Genomic DNA, 22138 nt, shown 5'->3' with positions numbered 1-22138 from the left:
AAGGAAGTGAACTCACAGAATCACAGAATGGACAACGTTGGAAGGGACCTCTGAAGATCATCTAGTCCAAAACCCCTGCCGAGCAGTATCACCTAGAGCACACTGCCTGGGTTGACATCCAGGTGGATTTGAATATCTCCAGAGAAGGAGATTCCACAGCCTCTGTAGGCAACCTGTGCCAGTGCTCTGTCACTCTCACAGTAAAAAAGTGCCCTCTCATATTCAGTTGGAACCTCCTGTTCTTCAGTTTGTGCCTATTGCCTCTCATCCTGTCGCTGGGCACAACTGAAAAGAGACCGGCTCCATCTTCTCGGCACCCTCCCCTCATACATTTATACACATTGATGAGGTCTCCCCTCATTCTTCTCTTTTCCAGGCTAAACAGGCCCAGTTCTCTCAGCCTGTCCTTGTACAACAGGTGCTCCAGTCCTCTAATCATCTTAGTAGCCCTCCTCTTAACTTGCTCCAGTAGTTCTATGTCCCTCTTGTCCTGAATACTGTTACTCACAGGTCAGTAACACCATACTTTGGTGGGCCTGCAGTGCTTGAGTTCAGTTGCATTCCAGCTGACAGGTGTAAGTTGGCCTCTTGGAACCTCATAAAGTTACGAGGTCTGTGTTCATTGAGAACAGCTTCTGTGAGCTGCAATGATCTGAAAGCCAAGTGGCGCTGCAGGCCACAGGCAACTTCATACTTACCCCAAAAGGAATCCGAAGTGCCTCCTAAGAGCATATTCCTCTGTGGCAGCATAAGATTTTATATAAATATTTGGGCACAATTTTAAAAGGATTTTGGACATCTTTTAATTGATCAGACATACTTCTACTGGTTCTAGGTAGAATAGTGCCTTGTGAAATGCTCAAATTTGAATAAGCTGCTATATAGGCCTTCTTTATTCATCACATAGAGGTCATGGGAAGACCAGGAGCAGGGAGTGGAAGGACTAAGAAGCTGAATCTGGTAGCACCCAGACAGATAGCTTGTGCCACTGTGGATCCCAGACGAAGTCAGTCTTCTCAATCTCTCTTCCCATGTTCAATTCCTCTTTAAGAAAAAGCTGGTGCCACTTTGTTGTTTGTGTAGATGTTCCAGGTTTTGGAGACTTTAGTCGGGCCCTCCAGCTACAGAGTTTACAGGATGGCGAGCATTAGGCGCTTTATACGATTATATATCACTCACAAACTAGACATTCCTAGCTTCTACAGCAGTCCATCTCCAAAGCTTTAAGGCTGGAGCTAGTGCTCTGAGCAGCCCAGCAGGGAAAGTTGCAGCAGTACTTTGGTTGCTTTGATGAAGCCAGTTGCAAGGGACTATACACGTAGCTGAATTAGACACCTGGGAGATTAGGCTGTAGTTATAGCTGAGAAAGCAACAGCAGTGCCAATACAATGAATCTAAGCAACAATCTGTTGTTCAGGAAGTCTGAATTATTTTGAAGGCCCTAGGAAAATGGCTCATGGAGACTGAGGGCTACAGCTATACAAACATTACTTGTGATAGGATGTTTCATAGAGGTACTATGCCAGGTCTTGAGGTAGTCACATGGGTTCACGTCCACGCTAGTAAGTGTATCTTCCCTCTCAGAATGTGATGTTTACCTGAACTAAGAACCCCACTGAGACTGGCATAGCTGCTTCTAATAGGAAAGAGAGAGATCTTTTTTGCTCACAGCTGTTCAAAACCCCTATGTCTCTCAGGAACTTATGAAAATTGGACATTAGGTTCCCAAGTCATTTCATAGTGGATTCTAACTCATCATTCCCAATTTCTAGAACAAAAATAATAATTATTCGACCAGCAAGGAACACGTGGCACTGTCAGCTAGTGCATTCACTAACTTATGTTCCTGTGAGATGTGTCTCACAACAAGACTTCAGGTCTCTCGCTTCCCCAAGCTGCAAATCCAGAAATATTTTTTTAAAGAGTTTTGCAAAATGGTTCCAAAACAATCTCATTAGATATTGTGGAATTACCTTCTGATACTTGCATGTGTTCTTCCTGCTTGTAGGAAAATCATGAGATGCTACCACCCAATATAAGATTTTAAAGTTGTAACAGTACTTCAGAAAAAAAAAATATATATATATATATTTCTAAATTACAGTAAAAACTAATTTTGCTTAATGTTCTCCATTTAGAAAATCTGACATGGTTTAAATTAGTCTTGAAGTAATACTAAATGCCCCATATTTATTTAGTAGTTTTAAATAAAATTTGCCACCCAGCAGGGCTAGCTGCAAAACATAAGGCTTACTGGCATTTTTTTTCTTCCTAAAATGAGATTTGTAATTCAATTATATACTCATAGGGGGAGAAAATGGTGTATGTTCCAGGCTGCAGCCCCCGTTGTCCACATGTGCATTCTCAGATCAAACAGATCTAATAATTCCTTGTTAAAGTCATCATTTCCCATTAGATGAGCAACTGTGGCTGGTAAAAGGTAATAGTTACAGTGTGTTACACGATTAACACAGTGTGAAATGAACTGAAATATATTTTCTAAAGATGATTTTCAATGGAAATGGAGTATTTAGACTCTATGTATCAAAAGTACAGATCCAAATGTTGGTTGTGGTGAATGTTTTTACAAAATTGACAGCGTGCTTACTCACAGCAGTCTTCTACACATTACACAGCCTTCTTCTACACATTAACATTAGTATGTTGTCTAAAGCTCATCAAACATTCTTTAGGGCTATGAAAAAGAAAGCTTGCATTAGATGAAAATCACTTGAAGTTGTCTGGATATACATAAATGACAGAAATGTCTTCAGGCTTTGTAATGGTTTCTGCCACACACACACACACACAAAGTACTAAAAATTCAGATAACCACAAGGACTGAGATGTATAATAATAGCAAGTTTAGTGTAACTAAAATGAATTTTGAAAAGAAATAACACTTCTTTGGGGAAGGGAAGGGAAGGGAAGGGAAGGGAAGGGAAGGGAAGGGAAGGGAAGGGAAGGGAAGGGAAGGGAAGGGAAGGGAAGGGAAGGGAAGGGAAGGGAAGGGAAGGGAAGGGAAGGGAAGGGAAGGGAAGGGAAGGGAAGGGAAGGGAAGGGAAGGGAAGGGAAGGGAAGGGAAGGGAAGGGAAGGGAAGGGAAGATGAAAAACCATGGTTGAGCAGTTTTCTGTGTTTTCTACATGATATGTGCCAAATTAACCAAGTATAACTCAAGCAGTTAGTGAACCACAATATCCAGCAGTTCACAGATGCAGAAGTTTTTTATCAATTCATGCAGAATCCATCTATCTTAATAAATAAACAGAGCAGGTCTGGTGACAGATATCTGATCTGATGAAAAGTTCCATAATTCCTTTAATGTCGTGGAGTATTTTTCACTCTTTATTGGCTAAATGCAACTCCATGGAATTTAAGGCAATGCAACAATTTAATATCTCATCTGGGCAATGACACATTGCTGGGAAATGGCAGAACGTGCTCTGGAAGACAGTGTTTCAAGTTCTGTTCTTCAACTGCATAAATCTTTAGAACCAACTTTCTAACGAGATTTATGGCCAGTGTCCATTGGCAAGTGGTGACTGTTATGCACCAGCTCCAAGCGTGCTCCAAGCCAGAGGAGATGAAGCTAGCTGAGATTCCCAAGTCATTTAGACAGGACTGTGTCCCTGCTGACAATTCTAGCTTCTCATACAAATTTATTGGTATGAGCCAGTATGACTAGCTTAGAGCACCAGCAAGTTTTATGTCCAAGTGACAGCCTCTGACCATGAAGACAAGTCCCGCATATTGTTGTGCTCAACAGAGCAAATATCTACCCTTGAGGCAGCCTGACAGGGTCTTAGATGCTAAGAAGCACCATGTTAGCAAGGTGCAGAGGTATCACTAAACTTCTCAGAAAGGAATTTCAGAAGACAGGCATATACTATGGCTGAAAGAATCAGGCTGAATCTGTAATATGGGCAGTAGAGCTTTTCAGGATCCCTTAGTGCAACAAAACTAAGTTCACCTTCCAATATGAGTGAGATGAGGCCAACTGACAGACCAGGAAGACCTGTCACATGAAGGGGTACAGAAAATTGATGTGGAAGCCAAAAGAGAGGGTCTACCTGTACTGTGTAATGGAGCACAGTATAGAAATTCTCCATGTAGCTATTGGAATAAGATGGTGGGCTTTACCTATTTTACTATCTTGCTCTTGTGCTGCATTTCTTTCTCATTTTTGTTCTTCTGTTTTTCTCAAGTGTTGTTTTACTATATATCCCTATGTTTGTCCCTAAGGTTCTTATTTTACAAGCCTACAAGTTATCATGTTTGATAACACCAGTTTAGAGCGTCCTTATTGTACACATTTTCCCATAGCAATAGAGTGTGGCAGCACTTAGATGGTTTTGAGACACTAACCAGTATCTCTATATCTTATTTTCCTCCTCTTCCTCTCTAGTCTTCCTTTGTATCATCCATGATACTTGCTTTCAATCTTCTATATCAGTTTACCTTGTTTTTCTGACAGGGACTGTCTGTGTTTGTGGCTGATAATGGCTAAGATCACAGATCTCATTATGCAAATATTAAGTAAAATAGTAAGCAATAAATAAAATTACATAAGAAAAATGTCAAAAAACAATAATTCAATTCTTCTTTTTGCAATGGTCTTGAAAAGACACAGAAACTTTTGTAGGAATATTTTTCTTGAAGCATCAAGACCACTTTCTTTATCTTTCTTGGGAGTAAGATAAAGAGATGTTTTGTTTTCAAGATGAAAAATATCAGCCATGAAGTAATCTACTGACTAGATCTTGCCTTTCAAAAATAAGAAAGACTGATTAAATTGTCTCTTCCATCTCATTGGGAAGATTCAGTAACGTTACTCTATAAGACACATCATTACATAGCCTGTGACATCTTTGGGTTGTGTCAGTATTCAGTAAAATCTGGACAGAAAATCCACTGACTGCAATGTGAATCTTGTCACAGATTTCAGTGGGCTTGAAGTTAGGTATCACATGAATAGTGAGACTTACATTTAAGACTGCCCCAAAACTGAGTACTTCAAATCATGTCAGTGGTTTTATTTAAGCAACGAATGGCAGGAAATACAGACCAAAAAATGACATAATGGGACAACTGTAAATACTTAGAAGAGTTAAGTCCTTCAATGCTTTAAAGTGACTTTGTAACTATGACCTTTGCAGAAATGATGCAGTATAATGTTCCTGGACAGTGAAATGCTAGAGTATGATTTCTTATTCCAGAGTTGAAAATGCACACAACAGAAAATATCAATCTTAAATCAAGCAGACTGCACCCATTTGTGGATGATGTCCAGTTAAGTTACTTCAAATGATTGGCAGACAGACAGAGTTTACAGCCAAATCTCTTATAACCAGCAATTTATTTTCAGTCCACAGAACTTCCAAACTGCTCTGTGATTCAGATTGTCCACACATTTCTTTCAATACAAGTGCATTTGATAGTTCAAACTTACAAAGAAAAGATTGGCAATAATGATGTTCTTCAGTAGCTCTTTTGAGAAACTTCAAAACAATGACCTGTAATTGTAGACAAAGAAATGTTGTGATTTCTCAGCAGAAGGGCATTTCTTCAAGTGGAATAAATATCTGCAACAAAAGCCTTTATATAATTCTTTAGAGTAGTGGTGAAGGAGATGGTAGGAAGTATAAGAATCTTCATGCAGGGCATGCAAAAACAGCTACCGGTAGGAAAAGGAGACATCTATCTTCTCTCCTTGAACAGCAGGAAGCAACATGAGTGAGAAGAAATTGGATGGCTGCAAGAGTTGATTCAGTGCCACACAAAGGAGCTGTGTGGAGTTCACTGTCTCCTTCCAGTATCATAGCCCTTGGAAAGGTGAGGTTCCATTCTATACCCTACTTAGGATGATGATTAGCAAGACTAATAATAACAGAAATATAAATAATGAAATAGTGGAAGGACCCACCTCTGACAGCATGTCTGCAGGAAATGAGCCAATTTATTTGGGTCAGGCTGTGAAGCAATAAAGAATAATTGGTATTTCAGTTCTAATAGTGAGCAACACTGCAAATAAACTCTGAGGATATTGATTAATCAGTAAATGAGGAAATGGGGGAAGACACTGTCCTCCTTTGCAGTTTAAATGGTCTTTCCTTTGTTTAATTAAGCTGTAGAGGTTAGGTTCACAGAAGCACCTTGAAGCCCATCAGGTTTGCCCTAATGACCACTGAATCCAAAATTTCACAAAATTCTTGCTTAGCCAATGTCTGGTCATACAGTCATAAGATAAGATTGAATGGTTGGAAAAAAAACAGGCCAGGAGAACAAGAAACAGAAAACTTTTTTCAGAAGCACTCTGCAGAAACTGGTCCAGTGTTAAAAAAAAAAAAAAAAAAAAAAAAATTGCTTCCCCAGTTCCAGTCCAGGCTCCGCAAATTTGTAAATACATTTTGTTTTGTTTTATTTTTTTAATAGCAAGGCTTGAACAGACTTCATTTATGCTGCAAGATTACCATACCTCCCTCCAACCCAAAAGTGTGCAACTGCATTACCTCAGTAATGTTCTTACATTTATACCTGTCACAGACTTATATTAGCACAAGAGAGTGTGTTAATGACGTGACATTGATTCATCCTGATATCTGTTATGGTGAGAACACTGGTAAAGTTTGTCTCTGCAGGCAACGAACCAAAAAGACCTGCCCATTTGTTTCCACATGAACCTACTCCATATGTTATGATAGCCACTTTGGAACCAGAGGTAAACAGAGAGCTAACAATTAACAGTAAAATAGTGTAAACAGTAGCTTTAGGTGAGTTTTGTCTTCCAAATATTTGCATTTTAAGGTTTTATAGATGAAGATCAAACTCAAGCTAAATGACCTACATTTAATGTTCAAAATTAAACAATATTTGTAAAGGTTCAAATCCTTGTTTTGATTTAAAGGTTAACTTATAATGCAAACTTGCATAGCTTCTGTTAATCATATGGTGCACATTAAAATGTAGGAGCTTGTCTAAGAATGACATAAAAGCCATTTCCCCAGACTGGAAATTCTGGTCCAGGCAATGTTTGTATTTGTAATACATACATACTAACTGCTTCTAATTCATTAGGAACTGTCAGCATAAATCCCCAAAAGACTACAGATACCCTCCTTTGGAGAATTACTTCATTTGTTAATATGAGCAAGAACTAGGCCTTTATTAAGTGTAGGTAGGTCCAAGAGAGACAGTTTTCTGCCTTGACTTTACACTTGAAAATCTACTTAAAGTTTAAAGTTGCTGATCTACTTTCCTCCCAAAAGAAGATAAGTGATAGAAGTATCTCATTCCCTTAACACATGGAAGTCATCTCTTCTGGTAAGTAATCTGGTGAGTTTCCTGTTTAGTGCCCAAACAATCATTTATTTAAACTTGTGTGATTGCAGTCTAAAAACTCTAAAATTGCCAGCTTGGTTATTCTGGCAATGTTAAGACCCCACCTGTACCATCTTGCAATCATTTACAGTATCATTAAAGACTATGAAGAGCTGATGTTGTAACTTTGAAAGAAAAAAAAAAAAAAAAGAGAGAGAGGGATGCATTATTGAAAACCAAAATCATGTTGATAAATGGGAAGAATGGTCTGAAATCAATAACAGGAAATTCAATAGAGACGAGTGTAAAGTACTACACTTGGGGCTTGTCTACACAAGCAGGTTAGTACAGCAAGCTAAAGCATGAATTTGCAGTATACTTGCTGCTACATACTAACTTCGTGCTGACACTTGCTAAGCACTAAATAGAGCACTGTGTGATACTGTTTACTCCACATGTTGCACAGAGCTGGCATTAGTGCAGGCTACAAGTATCCACAGGGGAATCTGGCAGAGAGAAGCCAGTATGCTGTAGATTTGTACCCCATGCTAATGTGATTTACCAGTGTAAATAATCCCTTAGGCAGAAAAGTCAAATGCACAAATACAAAATGTGGATTTACAGGTTAGACCACATTACCACATAAGAAAGTTATATTATAGTCAGTGTAGAAAGCACAGCAAGCAGTCAGTGACAAATGATGAAAAATAACTGTGGTTTTAGTATTACACACAACACTACTGCTAGTAAATAGACAGAAATAGAAGAGAATTTTTCATATTGTTGATAAGACTTCAGCCAGAACAGACTGGTTTCTTTGGGGTTCTAAGCTTGAAAAGGCAGGCAAGTTTTGGAGTGCTTGTAGGAATACATTCAAATACACTCCAACACTGAGGAAGTATGACCTATAAGGGGAGGTTAAAAGAACTGGGACTGTTTAGAAAATCTATGACTGATAGCTAAGTCTGCTAACAGCTTTCGAAGATGTAAAAGAATGCTATAAAAATAACCTCCTGATAAGTCTTTTGATTCATGGGGATTTGGAAGGAAATAATGATGCATTTACAATGAAGGTGATTTTTAATACCAACATTTGAAAATATTGAGGTCTATCATCCTGAGGGGTACATGAGCAGGTCAACAACAGGAGCAGGAAGAAATGGGTTTATTACCTTCGTTTCTAACCTTGAGACATTCCGGTTCTACAAGAGGAAGAGGAAAAGGAAGAAGAAAAGGAAGAGGAAGAGGGAGAGGGAGAGGGAGGGGGAGAAGGACAAAGTAGGAGGGAGGGAGAGAATAGGAGTGGGGAGAGGGAGGGAATATGAGGTGGAAAGAGAAAGGGAGGGGGAGAGAGTAGGAGGGAGGAAGAGAGAGTAGGAGGGAGAGTAGGAGGGAGAGGAACTTGAACAAGCATTTCCCATGGGGAAAGGTCACAAGATTATATAGTTTGAGAAATACTGGCTGAGTTTTGAGCCAGATTACCTTCAGAGAATGAGGCATCAAGCACACTGGAGAATCCTAATGTTTAGGCAAATATCTTTCAGTGTGGTCTAAGGATTCTTTAACCTTCATCTGAGCAGAAGCTCAGAATTAGCTTTGCAACTCCTTTTCATTTATCTGTTGAAATCTAAGAAACTCACACTGAAATGTAGACCCTCTAGTGGCCCGTACTTGGATCAAATATACTTTTTGCAATTAGGTACAGGGCAGCAATATCTGTTGACTGAAACCTGACAGCAAGTTACTGGGACTCTAATTTTTTGTTTTATTGTTCACCACCCAGTAATCAGTGCCTTACCTAATCTATCTTCCTCATCTTCAGTATATGTAAATAATAACAATAATAATAATAATAATAATAATAATAATAATAATAATAAAATGAACAAAAAAACTGACAATATCACATTTGGAATTAACAATCATAATAAATAAACAATAAGTTCATGATTATAAATTTATGTTTATTGGTGTTCTATGCACCTCCTGTTTAATCAGATTTCATCTGCATTACTGAATTGGTTCTATACCAAATTTCCAACTTGCAGGTTATAATGGATCCACACATCTCATATATAGCCAACCTAAAAAAGGGAAACCTTTGAGTTGACTGCATTTCTCTTCCACAAAGACAGCAGGTGGAAAAGACCTAAAACTGGAAGATGAAGAATCAGTGTCCACTAAGAAAAATGTGGAGAGCAGGGTTAAATTATGCTTACCCAAATATTTAACCCAAATAAATTAAAAGTTCTGTTTATTTGCAAATTTGAAATGTGAAAGTGGAAATTATGATAACAAAGTTAATTGCCTTATCTTGGCAACTAGTTATCAGATGTTTAATGACATATAAGAAAAGCAAAGGAAACGCAATATAAGGACTTTTTGAAAACATTAGTATTTGGTGGAGAATGAGAGATAGTAGAAGGAATAGAATAAGCCTACAGGTTGGCATTGCAACTGTATGTTAGTCTGCTAAATAGAAACATAGAAAAATAGGAGGAAAATAAATGGAAATAGTGTGTATTTACTATAAATGGTGTGAGATTATTTTACTGATTTGTTCTACCTCCAAACAAATCAGTCTGCCTTCCAGTGGTATTTAGACATTTAAAAGCATCATTCTATACCATAGTTCCCAGCCCTCTGAATAAAATGCCCATTTATTTTTAACGCAAACTTAAATCTTTACCTAAGGATTAATTACAAGTACCACTACGGTTTGTTAATTTGCATTTCTAAATAAGTTAATACAATCATGTCTTTAGCTCGACTTTAGTAAAATACATAACTATATCTCATCTGATCCTATGTGCAAAACAAAGTAACATGGACCACTATTTGCATGTGATCTAAAACAAGCAAAATAACTGAACAAAAGGTAGAGTAAGAAAAAACACAAGTGAAGAGGAAGGGTAATATAATAGTAGGCACACACACGCAAAAAAAAATAAAAATAAAAATAAAAATAAAAATAAAATAAAAAGAACAGGAGTGTGAACCATAAACCATTATTAATTTGACAACACAGCAGCAATCTAAAAATAGGTCTAAGTAATTTCTAAGTTCGTTGGGTGGTTCATGCACTTGTGAGGTTAAAAATGTGTTAGAAATAGGCCTAAAGAGGTAAAGCAGCAGAAAATAGCATAAGAAAGAAGCTACTTAGGCATCTGAAGACTGCTAGTTCAAAACTCAAATGGTGACTGAGAAAGAGCACTGGAAAGCAATATAACTAAGGCTTGCCATTTTTATTAGAATTAATAGTGGAGAACTCATTAGAAGTCATTTTTTTACAGTTTGAGACGTGAGAGAGACCATTGGAACTATGCACATGGAGGAATTTCTTTAAAAAATGAAAGATGAGGCCCTCTATCTTTGGGATTCTAACTGACATCCTGAATTCATTTGTAGTGTTTGACTGCAAGAGATGTTGAGGAAATAAAATTTGTTCTAAAAAGATGAACAGAGTTATTTTGGAATGGTTAATGAAAGACAACTGTACAGATAATATTTATGCAAGCTAGATGGAGAAAATTCATGTGATTCTTATGAACAAAAGAAATGAATGCTTTTAACTCAAAATGAGCAAAAGATTTCTGCAGGGATCTAAATTAAATACTAGCTTAATCTGTGGGGAAAAAAGTAAAGACTTGCTTTATACTTCCAGAGAAATGTTAGAAAATTAGAAAATAATACTTCCCATGCTACAGAGAGATATTATGTAAAAAAATGTTTTTCACGGTAAGAGTTTTGATCATGGCCAATACGTAAGATGTTGATATGCAGAGAAGAGAGTATTATCCCAAAATAGGGGTGGAGTTACTACTGAAAAACACTATTGATCTCTGAGAAAAATATAGTCCAAAGTTTGCAACAAATCGAGTTCATTACTCTTGTTTTCTGAAGGACTAGAACTAACATTAAATTTCATTAACTAAAGGTTTCCATTAATTGCTTTCAAGTCATGGAAGACCCATTCAGGAATTTCCTTGTTAAAGTCTCATTGACACACAGATTGTGGCTACTGACTGCCTGCATTTTTAACCAAGGATAACTTACATGTCATTAAGAAAATAAAGACAAGTGCACTTAATATCACATACCCATATACCAGTCCCTTTCAAACAGTTATGAATGAACATCACACTTGGAGGGTTAAAATGAAAAACTGCTAGGTAAATGCCTTTCCTAGAGCTTTGCATTAAAAATGAATTTATTATTATTAATAATAATAATAATAGTAGTAATAATAATAATAATAATAATAATAATAATAATATTTCATAGAATCAGAGAATATCCCAAGTTGGAAGGGACCCATAAGGATCATATTGTTATTATTATGATAAAGAAGAAGAAGAAGAAGAAGAAGAAGAAGAAGAAGAAGAAGAAGAAGAAGAAGAAGAAGAAGAACAAGAACAAGAACAAGAACAAGAAGAACAAGAAGAACAAGAACAAGAACAAACTATCATGACTTTAAGATCACCACAGTCCCTATGAGTCAAATTTTATTATTTCTGTTTTTTTCACCATCAGCAATAATTGTTCTGTAATCTAAGTGTAGGTGGTAAAATGGAACTTAGTCTGTTGTCTGCTGACAATAAAACCCACTTGATTTCATCAGGAATATTATATATGTCTTAAAACTCCTATATAGATTTCTGCTCAAAAGTGGTGTTATTAGACATTTTTCTCACTATAATTATTGAAAATATATCTCTCAAAACTAGAGAGGGACTTATCATATATCTAAACAGAATATCCCCACACATAATAGTGGGCAGAGAAACTGAGCAAAATAATGTTTTATGTATAGATTCTGTATATTTGAGGTAAAGACATACTTTATAACTTCATTTTTGAATGTTTGCATTTTTATATCATAGCTTTATTAGCACTAATTTAGTATTAGGTGTTATAAATCACTTACCTTAAACAATTTCTCACTACTGAACAAAACACAATTATGTCCCTGTGGTATAAAATATGTTTTTTGTTTGTTTGTTTTTGTTTTTGTTTTTGTTTACTTCAGCAGTGTTTAAAGTACTAACAGAAGTGAAAGATAGTTAAGTTACATCTAAAGATTCACTGGCACCAAATTGTCTCCTTGCGTTATAGCCTCAGTCTTGGCAAGGTTCAGATCTTCTTAAGGAGAACAGGGTTGGAAGGCTGAGGCCATTCGTGAGTAGCTGATAACAAAGCAGTAATATTATCTTCACTGGTCTACATGCACCCCCGCCTACACAAAGTTAAATACAACGTTTAGCAAAATTTACCATCCGATCAGTCCAGAATATTTGAAGGGAGCATGTTGCAATTGTTGGAACTTCTTTGCAAAAATTTCCATCTTTATTTCCAGGACCTCCCTGCTCTATGACTAAACAAAGTACTTACTTCCACCCAAGAAATTTAAAGATACTTCATTAATATGGCATGATAAAAATCACCACACTATTGGACATTGTAAGAATTTTTATTCATTTTCCATATCTTACCTTATTTAGGTTGCCTGTTTCTTATAGTCTTTTGCATCTTATTTTAAATTTGCAGTGACCTAAATGAGGAATTGAATGTCTCATGCTATTTATGCATTTGCAAATTCTAGATTAACTTAACTCTCTAGGATGAACAGATTTGTAAGTACACTGGTCTTTCCCCATGAATGCAGTAGTTCTTCCATAAAATACTGGACAAAGTATCTTACTTTTTGGAATGGCTAATTTTCACAACTTCACCAGTGTATTTCACCTTTATGAATTTTTTTGGTCCCTCTACTTCCCATAACCAACAGACAGAAATTCATTTCACAGATCACTAAAGCCTTCCTCACAGCAATACCTCTACTTGCTACAGGACTGAGGTACACTTTGAACAAGGAATACACCTCACACAGGCCCCACCTTCTCAAATCTTATCTTTGACAACGGGACTGAAGCTCTCAGAAATAAATTTCATGTAAGTCATTGGTTTGCTCGTGATCTAAAGCGCACCTTAAAAAACAAACAAACAAACAAATGGTTTAAAATGTGTACCATGCAGTGTACATCAGCCTAAGCTGAAGTAGGGACCTAAGCCCTTTGAACAGAATTAAAATATAAACAAAATTAAAAAAAAATAAAAAATAAAATTAAAATCACGGAAATATTAACATTCCAATGAGAAAACAAACTTCACAAAACAAAGTGATCTCCCTCTTAATTTGGGTGATGACAGAATTTCAGCCAATTCATAGGGATTTCATAAATTAAAAAAAAAAAAAAAAAAAAAAGGAAAACAATGTAAAGATTTTATTTTACCTGTATGGTTCACCAACCCTTTTTGAGAGATCATGCTATGTGTATTAGACTATATTGTCAGGTGTGTACTACCCAAGTGAACATAATATTTCCAAAGTCCTGCAATTTATTGCACTATTTAAAGTGATTTTAATCTTAATGAGTGCTCCTTTCACAATCAGCAATAAGTGTTAAACTTATCCATAGATACTGGCTTTCTCAAATTTATCTAGAAAAATAATTCATACGTGAATTTTAGCATAGGTTCAGTAAGACTGCCAATTCTTTATTAATAGGAAAAAAAAAGAAAAAGTTTTATTAGGCAGTAGTCTGTGCTTCCAGTGTCAGAATACTTATGGGTATAGTACTTATACATTAAAACAGTAACAGGGAAAATCACCAAAGGACTTTATTATGCATTATAATCAAGGTTTCAGCTTTTGAATACTCGTACAAAGTGAACCTGTTACTTCACTTATGAATTTCAGACAGATATATTGGGATCAGAAGTTTTGAAAAGGGTCAAGAATGCTTATATTTCATTGACATATACAGAAGCACTGAAAAATAGTACTTTTTTTGAGAACTGTTCATACTTTTTAAAAAACTAATTTCATAAATTATATACCTCAAATTTATACACATATGGTTTACAAGATATCTGCAGTACACTGTTTTGAAAATTGGGAGTTCTTTGCATCAAAACTCTTTCTGAGTATGTAAAGTAGCTACATATTTCTGCATTATAATGAAGTTCTTTGATGCAGCCATTTAAGGTCTTTGGAATGGTAGACACATAGTTACATATGGTTCAGGTGGTGAAGAGTAATTCTTTAGATAAAATGCCTAAGCTTTAGGTAGGTCTTGCTGTCCAAGTAAAAGCAGCTGTAATCCTTGTTTTCATCCACAGTCTTTGAACACATAGTTTTCAGATCAGTCTGTGAAATTGCAGTAGGATTCTGTGTTACAGCATAGGAGTCAGAGAATGTATGATGATGCAATGATTTAATCACAGTAACACTGCACTCCAAGTAAACACCTTAGTGTAGCATTACTTAAATCTCTAGGCCAATTTATACCAGAACACTACAAGACTTCCATTCTGATCTCCTATAGATGGAGTCTGAATATTACTCAGTTCAAAGGTATAGTGAATTTCAGCAGTTTCTGGCATCATACTTTTTATGTAAGGGAAACTTTGAAAGATAAGAGTTTTTTTAAACATGAACTTACTATTTTGCTTACTATCCATGCAAACTTGGGGAAAAAGGGAGAAAGGGATAATACATTATGAGTGACTTCATACGGAAGGAAGTATTTTCTGTCCTGTGCTGAAGTATTTTGATATAATTAACAAGTTAATGTCTTTCAGCTTTTTAGCACTGTTTAGAACTTTGATCTGGGATAATTGCAGTGTAAAACCACCTGTTTCTTGTATCCCAGATTCCTCGTCTCAAAACACAGATGACGATACATAAGTTCTATTACTGATCCACCCAAGGCAAGTTTAATTTATTGATCTTTACTCAAATGACTGATCCATGTACTTTTGCAACATGAATAATTGGTTTCATTAAAATATCCACATTTGTGACCCCTCTATGTAGTGAAAATAAGACACAAAGCATGCTTTAAATTAAAAAGAAAAATCACTTTTTTCATCTCTTAAAAATTACTACCTCAACCTTCTTTAATCCTAAAAATATACCTTTAGAGCTATACATCTTTATTATGTCTAGAATTGGTGAGCTATAGTAAGGCAACATTTGCCTGACCTAGGGTTCTATTAAGGCATTGTTCATGTACAAGACCCAGATACCCATATGTACATTGTTTAACTGAATTAAATACATTTATGCTTACTGAATTCCTTTCTCACCTAGAAAAACCAACAGTGTTCTTCAACACTGAAGAACACTGAACAGAGAATTTCTTTCAAACAGAAAATATTTCCCAAAGAGACTGAAAGAACTGTAATGAACTAACAGCTAATAACACATTATATGTTATGATATTAGATCACTGTTTCACAAACAGATAACCAAAACAACTCTTCCAAGTTCAAGCTCAAGAGGATTTATGAGGAATAGCAAGTTATTCTAAGGCTTAAGACTAAAAAATATCGTGACTGGCTGTGACAGAGGCAGATAAAGTACCAGCTACCACAATCGGAAGAATCAGAACCATTACATGATGAATGATCCCATTGTGTATTGATGCTTCTGGAAATGTTGGTATGCATATATATAATTATATATATATATATATATTTATATATATGATCACAATATAAATACTTCATATTTTTGTTTTTTTTAAAATAATAATAATAACAAAGCCGTACCAGTAGTAGTCATTCACATCCACTTTTCAGAAATATAAATGAGAAATCACACATGTAATGCTCAGTCATAATATAGATTGCTAATCATATTTAACACTGGAATTCTTATACTATTAAATGAAAATTAGCACCCTATTGAACTAAATAGTAAAATCCCAGTGATTTAAATGGAGCCAAGATTTTACTCTTAGTCATAGCATAAATTACTTGTGTGTTTTATGTTCAGAATAATTACTTTCCATACAGCACAAATGAGGAAACATTACTCGTATAATCACAGAGCCTGTCAAAGAAAAATAAATAAATAAATATACCGTAGCTCAGCATATTCCTGAATGAGATCAGAATCTGGACTGTATGGCTTGGACCATTTCTTTCTCCAAATCTACATAAGATCCAGCATCACAAGGTAGTTTTGGGGAAAGTCACATATAATGAAGAAATAGTTCCCACAAGCATATTGGTTCGAAGGAGCCAAAGCATTAATAATATGTAAGTCTCCTCTCCTACTTGTACATCATTGGAAAATATATACTTGTCAGTAAAGTTATCCATTTGCTTTGTTTCATTCTCGTTTAAGTTCTGCATGTTTCAGCAACAAAGGTCCACAACTGGAAGTTGTTTCAACTTCTCACTTCTTGAAATACTGATAGAGTGTTTATTGGGACTTTGGAGAAGTTGCTCATGATATTGTGCATATTTGGAAGCTGACCCATATCTGCTTTCACAGCTTTGACAGAAGAGCACAGAACCAGGGGACAAGGGTGGGTGGGGGAAGGACGCATTGCCAGGAAGGATAATTCTGAAATGCTGAGTTCTTCTTTGGGCAGCCTTCTTTTAGGGATGGACTTGTTATAGTTGCTGGTTATCTGGATGGTGGGGGTAAAGTATGCAACCATACACACCAAAAATATAATAAAGACATGAGCTTTTTGTTCATAGGAAGAACATTCCGTCATTCCATAAAAAGGGATCTTTTCATTCCATAAAGAGAGAGCAGTGCCTCAGAGGAGGCTAAAATTAAGGCAAAGTTTCCCCACTTCTAAGCAATAATGAATCGTTTAAAAAAATGCCCTGCTCCAGTAATTTCTCATCTGAGTGGGGTTTTCCACTCAAGTTATCTAGACCCTTCACAGTAATGATATCTGCTTGATAGGAAAAGGGCCTGAGAAGTTTTTATATCTTCTTCATATATGTCTACATGTATTCGCACACACACGCACGCACGTGTATATGTACCCACACAAACATGCCCTCACACAGAGTTATAAATATATATATATGTACATATGCAAAGAGACAAGACTTAAAACCATGTCAAATGTGGAGTATTACCCACTTTTCAGAACCATTTATACTACTATCTACACAATACATATTGAAACTCAACTTTAAGATGTTTTATTTTTATGTACAGGTTTTTTTTGTTTTGTTTTGTTTTTTTTGTCTGGAAATAAAATATCTAAATACAGACAGACTGTAATGTTGTATATGTATAGCTTTCAACAATACTTTAGCTGAATAAATGCTTTGTACATAGTTCTGTCTTTTAATGGAGTTTACAGCTACATTGATAAAATGGATTCCTCATTTCCTTGATTGTTTTTAACCAATAACAAGCAGAGAGACAATTACAAGTTAATATTAATAAGCAGCTCAAATAACACTGGTTAAATTATGTACAATACAAACCATTCATACAAATGAAGACTAGGATATTGAATTTGTTACAATATTTTGTAATAAAGATAAGACAGCCACTTATAACTTACATGTTCTCCTCCAGGCATCTTCCTTCCTAGAGATCAGTTGAAGGGTTTTAAAACAGCTTAGCTTGCCTAAACTCAACCAGGTTTAAAGAATCAGAGCATAAAGAGTCAGAGAAACATGAAACCAGAATGTCTGCCCACATGTAAATTCCAAATGTTTGCCCATCTTTACTAGTAACAGGCTCGTTCCATGGAAAAAGAGCCACGTAACGCCACCTCGAATGTGCCTACTGTATGCTGGAAAAAAGTCACGATGTTTTGTTGTGTTCATATAATAAGGAATACTGAACGCTAGACACACATTTCTCCCATTTTAACAAGTATTTACTCCTACAGTATTATTTACCAGTACAGCTACCCCGAGCAGTAGAATGCGTGAGTGGGGATTATTGATTGGCATGTATTCAAAGGACTTTCAAAGAGCTTTCCATAACAGTCTGTGTTAGAAACCATTCTCTGTCTAGTTAATCCATTTTGCTTGATGATAGGTTATCTTGAAACCTTAGATATCAGACAATGAAATCTCCCTTAACAGGAATCTCAATAGATGTGAGCTGAAAAGAGTGTGTGTCTCTGTGTACGTGTATGGTTTTATTTTAAATCCATAGTAATTTACAACTAGATTGATACATGGAGCTGACTGGGTAAAAATTACATTAGATTGTTTTCCACTAACATATTTGCAGCCATTTGACATCATCAGCAGCAGGTAGACACATTCCAGGCAATAGATGTGGCCTTCCTCCTTGAGGTTACAGCCCTGTCATATGACCTCTTTTATTCCTCAGGCTTCAGTCTCAGACACGTGTTCATCCTCACCCTGAAGGGAAGTAGGGTGTGTCACTGTGGTAGTTGTAATCAGGACACACCTTCTGTACTAGTTTATAATCTGTACTATAAAAGGAAATGTAAATACAGATTACTTTAAAGGGCTTGGAGCAGAGCCATGACACATGGCTCTGGGTCTGCTCCTGATAACAGGTTTTTGAAGGGTCATAGTTGCAGAGTGTGTTCTTGGTAGCCTTGTCAACCTTTTCGTACTCAATTCGACAGTTAAAGGACTTGGAATCTTTGGCATCAATCACTGTCTGTTGTGCCAAGTCAAATTCCACTATTTTTGTAGGGGGCACTAGGCTCACAGATACATTCCCTTGACCAGTGGAGTTATGCCTGAAGTAAACGCTAAACGTCCCATTGCCATGGTCAACAATTTTCCCCGTTATTAACAGATTTAGCTTCACAGTCTTGATGTTGGAATGAAAATCGCCCCAGCCAAACATTTTCTTAAATTTCCCAGTCTTGACAATGGGCCGTCTCTTTGCTCTGGGCCGAGGCTCTTGCAGGTCTGTGGAGTTCCTCAGCCAGTCCCAGAGATCTTGTTCAGAATAAGTTTCTGGGGCATCATATCGCAGGTCCAAATCTGTATCATTTTCCTTTCCACGAAAAGTCTGTGACAGCAGTCGGCTGATGGACAAGTCTTTGTTACTTTCTGTCCATATGTGCTTTAGTGTGGATTTGGAGCTTCCTGATTTTAGAAGTTCTGTTTTTCCTCCGTTTGTTAAATTTGCACAGGTAACCTGAAAAATAATGAAGAGAAGAAGAAAGAAAGGATATGTTGAGATATGTAATACAAAATCCATCATTTCCACATGATACAATGAGCAAATTTCAAAATCATAAGATTTTGGGGGGGGGAAATAATTGTATTCTCTGTACTCAGGTAAAACAAAACGTAAATGTCTCTTATCCACTTCTTTCCAAGTAGTTATTATTTAATTATTTTTTGGCAATCTTTTACACTGGTCTTCAGAATTAATTCTGACCATTCGTTTAATTCTTCAGCCTGTAAGTCACCTCTGTTATGACGCCTTTAAGTGATGAGTAAGTAATGAAATACTGCAAAAACTAAGGTATACAGCCATGTCATCCTCCACTGTGTATGGGGCTTTCACTGGCCACTTCTCATCTCAGAGTGAAGTACTCTTGCTTGAATGTTCTCTCTGCATAGTGGATGTGTTTTCCACCATCACAGGCACATCCATTTTTCTTTGCTGCCCCTGGAGTTCACTGTCAAGGTCCTGTCTTGCTGGTGCCAACTTGACCATGCTCAGAGTCCATGTTATTACAAAACAAGTAATAGCAATATAATTTTTCTACTCCTTGTATAAGAACACATTGGTCCGTAGTCTTGACTGGGACCTTCAGTAACAACTGAAGAATAAATAATGGGATGAAAGTTTTAATGAGTTGCTTTGACAGCAATAAACATACTGTAAGCTTTACCTCAATTAATGCAAGAGGAGTCACACTCATGCTCCTTTACAGATTAACTACTGATTTGCCTTGTCTGTATCTAGTATGACACGTATTTCTCCTTCCTCACTCAACTTCTTTCTTCACACCTTCCTCCCCAAACCAGTGGTCTCTGCAAGACAGAGAGCCATTTGCATATTTTCAAGAAAAATATGGCCACCTATCTGAAAGTAGTAATAAAAAGAAATCTTAAAAATCACATTTTTATTTTGAGAGAGAGAGAGAGAGAGAAAAAAAACCCTGCACCGAGTTCCTAAAAATCATAAACCTCAGAGACTGTTTTTCACAGAATTCAGTGTCAGAACAATTTTACCTTATTTATTTTCTATTTGCCTTGTTTGTGCGGAAAACAGAGAACAGATGCAGCTTTACATCTGTCTGACGCAGCACTGATGGAGAGCTCTGATGGAAGGTAGAAGGGATGGCTAGAATTGGCTGGGGACAGCAGGTTGACAGGAAGGAACCTACAAACTTTTCCCTTAAAAACACACAAGACACGCTGCCACATTTTTTAATATTTGAACTGGTCTGAAGAAGCCATTGAGTTTCTTATTTCCCTTTTCATGGCTACATAGCACATTCTGAAAATGTCTGCTTTACGACTGTTTTCTGGCACTGAGTTACACGCTTCTTTCATATCTTCAGTTATATCTTTCTCTTCACTTAAAAATGAATTAGGTATATTCCCAATCCAAGAAACACAATGGAAAACAGCTAGTATTTAAATTATTTAAGCCATGGCCCCTTCTTACCGGTACAACTGCAAGTATATGTCACAGAGGTTATCAATTACATGGCCTTTTCATTTCTTAACAATCATGGAATTGAAGCATATTTTCAACACTCTCAAGGTCAGTTGAAGGCATACACGTAAAATCAGTTTAAGCTTTCTCAACACCCTAATCAGATATGAGGTATGCCTCCAAACTTTTACAGTAAACAAATAGGTAAACAATTCTGTCACATCCCTTACTATACCTCCTCAGTGCACTTCAGGTTGAGGGGACAGTAACAATAATAGATAAAATACGGGTTTTCTGTAAGATCTTGCCAAAGGGATGACTTTCTCCTCCTTTGTACTGAAGGAAGGATAAACATACTCTAGAATTTTGATAGACAGTTTGTAGATACATTTTAGCATCAACACAGTGAGCCAGGAGAGAAGCTGTAATGAAATGCACTGATTGTGTGACAGTTAATGAAGCAGCAATGAAGATGTCACAGGGAGAGAGAAAGAGACTCAGAATATAATTTTGCAGTGGCATATGGGGAAGGAGTGCAAAATAAGAGGAGAAATGTGGTTAAAAGGAAAAATGTGCCTCTCTAGTATGAATCTGTCAACCTGGTACGAGTCTAGCAGTTAGCTAGCAGAGCTAATATACCTGCAATCTGTAGGTAGGACACAGATTGCTAGGCACTGTATATTTCTTTCCTTAGAGCTTGCTTTTCCTTTGTTTTGCTTTCTGCATCCAATGATTTACATTTCATAGGATTATACTACAAGTTCCATGTAACAAGATGTAACAGTATAAAAACTACTTAAAAAGAAGGTCTGCTTTTTTCAACTGTGTAAAACTAAATGCTGAGGAAAAGAAGTATTTTCTGAAAGAGCTGCCGATTGATCCAACATATTTGTGTTCTTGAAAGGCAGTATATTTGATGGAAATGGATGATCCAAATCCCATGCATGCTGTACTGCTTCATACCTGACCTAACAAATACAATTGATTGTTACTGTCATTGATTTTGTAATACCTAAAAGGCTTCTGGTCATGCAGTTAGCCCTGAGACCTCTGTGATTTTCAGTGTGGGTAACTGTCTGCTTCCATGATTAAAGGCCTGAACCTGCCCTCCCTAGTCAAGTGTCTATGTAAGCACTAGAAAAAAACAGCCCATGAGGGTTAATAAAAAAGCTCTAGAATTCATTGCTCTTCACTAACATTTTCCAGCCAACTGCTTTTTCATATACTGTTAGTCTACTATGTACTATAGAAAGTAGCTATATGTATCCTCAGAGACTTGCACACCCAATAATACAGAGCATTGCTGCGTAATAGAATTTCTGCAAATGCAGCAGTTATTTTCACATGAACTAATCTACGATTTTCTTCTCTCTCTCTT

At 36.5% G+C, this 22138-nt stretch overlaps 1 protein-coding gene across 6 annotated transcripts in view; it reads right to left on the bottom strand.

Moving 5' to 3' along the window:
- Window positions 1-17313: 17313 nt before the first annotated feature.
- The window catches only part of NXPH1 (neurexophilin 1), a 178522-nt gene continuing 173697 nt past the window's right edge, over window positions 17314-22138 (bottom strand). For 5 of the 6 annotated variants that reach the window (XM_040549103.1, XM_040549108.1, XM_040549105.1 and 2 more), the window contains one exon: window positions 17314-19281. In XM_040549103.1, coding sequence (XP_040405037.1) covers window positions 18520-19281 — 762 coding nt within the window. In that variant the 3' untranslated portion in view covers window positions 17314-18519. Of the gene's footprint in view, window positions 19282-19987; window positions 20130-22138 lie in introns of all 6 variants that reach the window. The other variant, XM_040549109.1, reaches the window with a different exon arrangement.

The sequence above is a fragment of the Cygnus olor genome, chromosome 2 (genome assembly GCF_009769625.2).
Source record: "Cygnus olor isolate bCygOlo1 chromosome 2, bCygOlo1.pri.v2, whole genome shotgun sequence".
Lineage (NCBI taxonomy): Eukaryota > Metazoa > Chordata > Aves > Anseriformes > Anatidae > Cygnus > Cygnus olor.
This window is presented reverse-complemented; position numbering and strand designations above follow the sequence as displayed.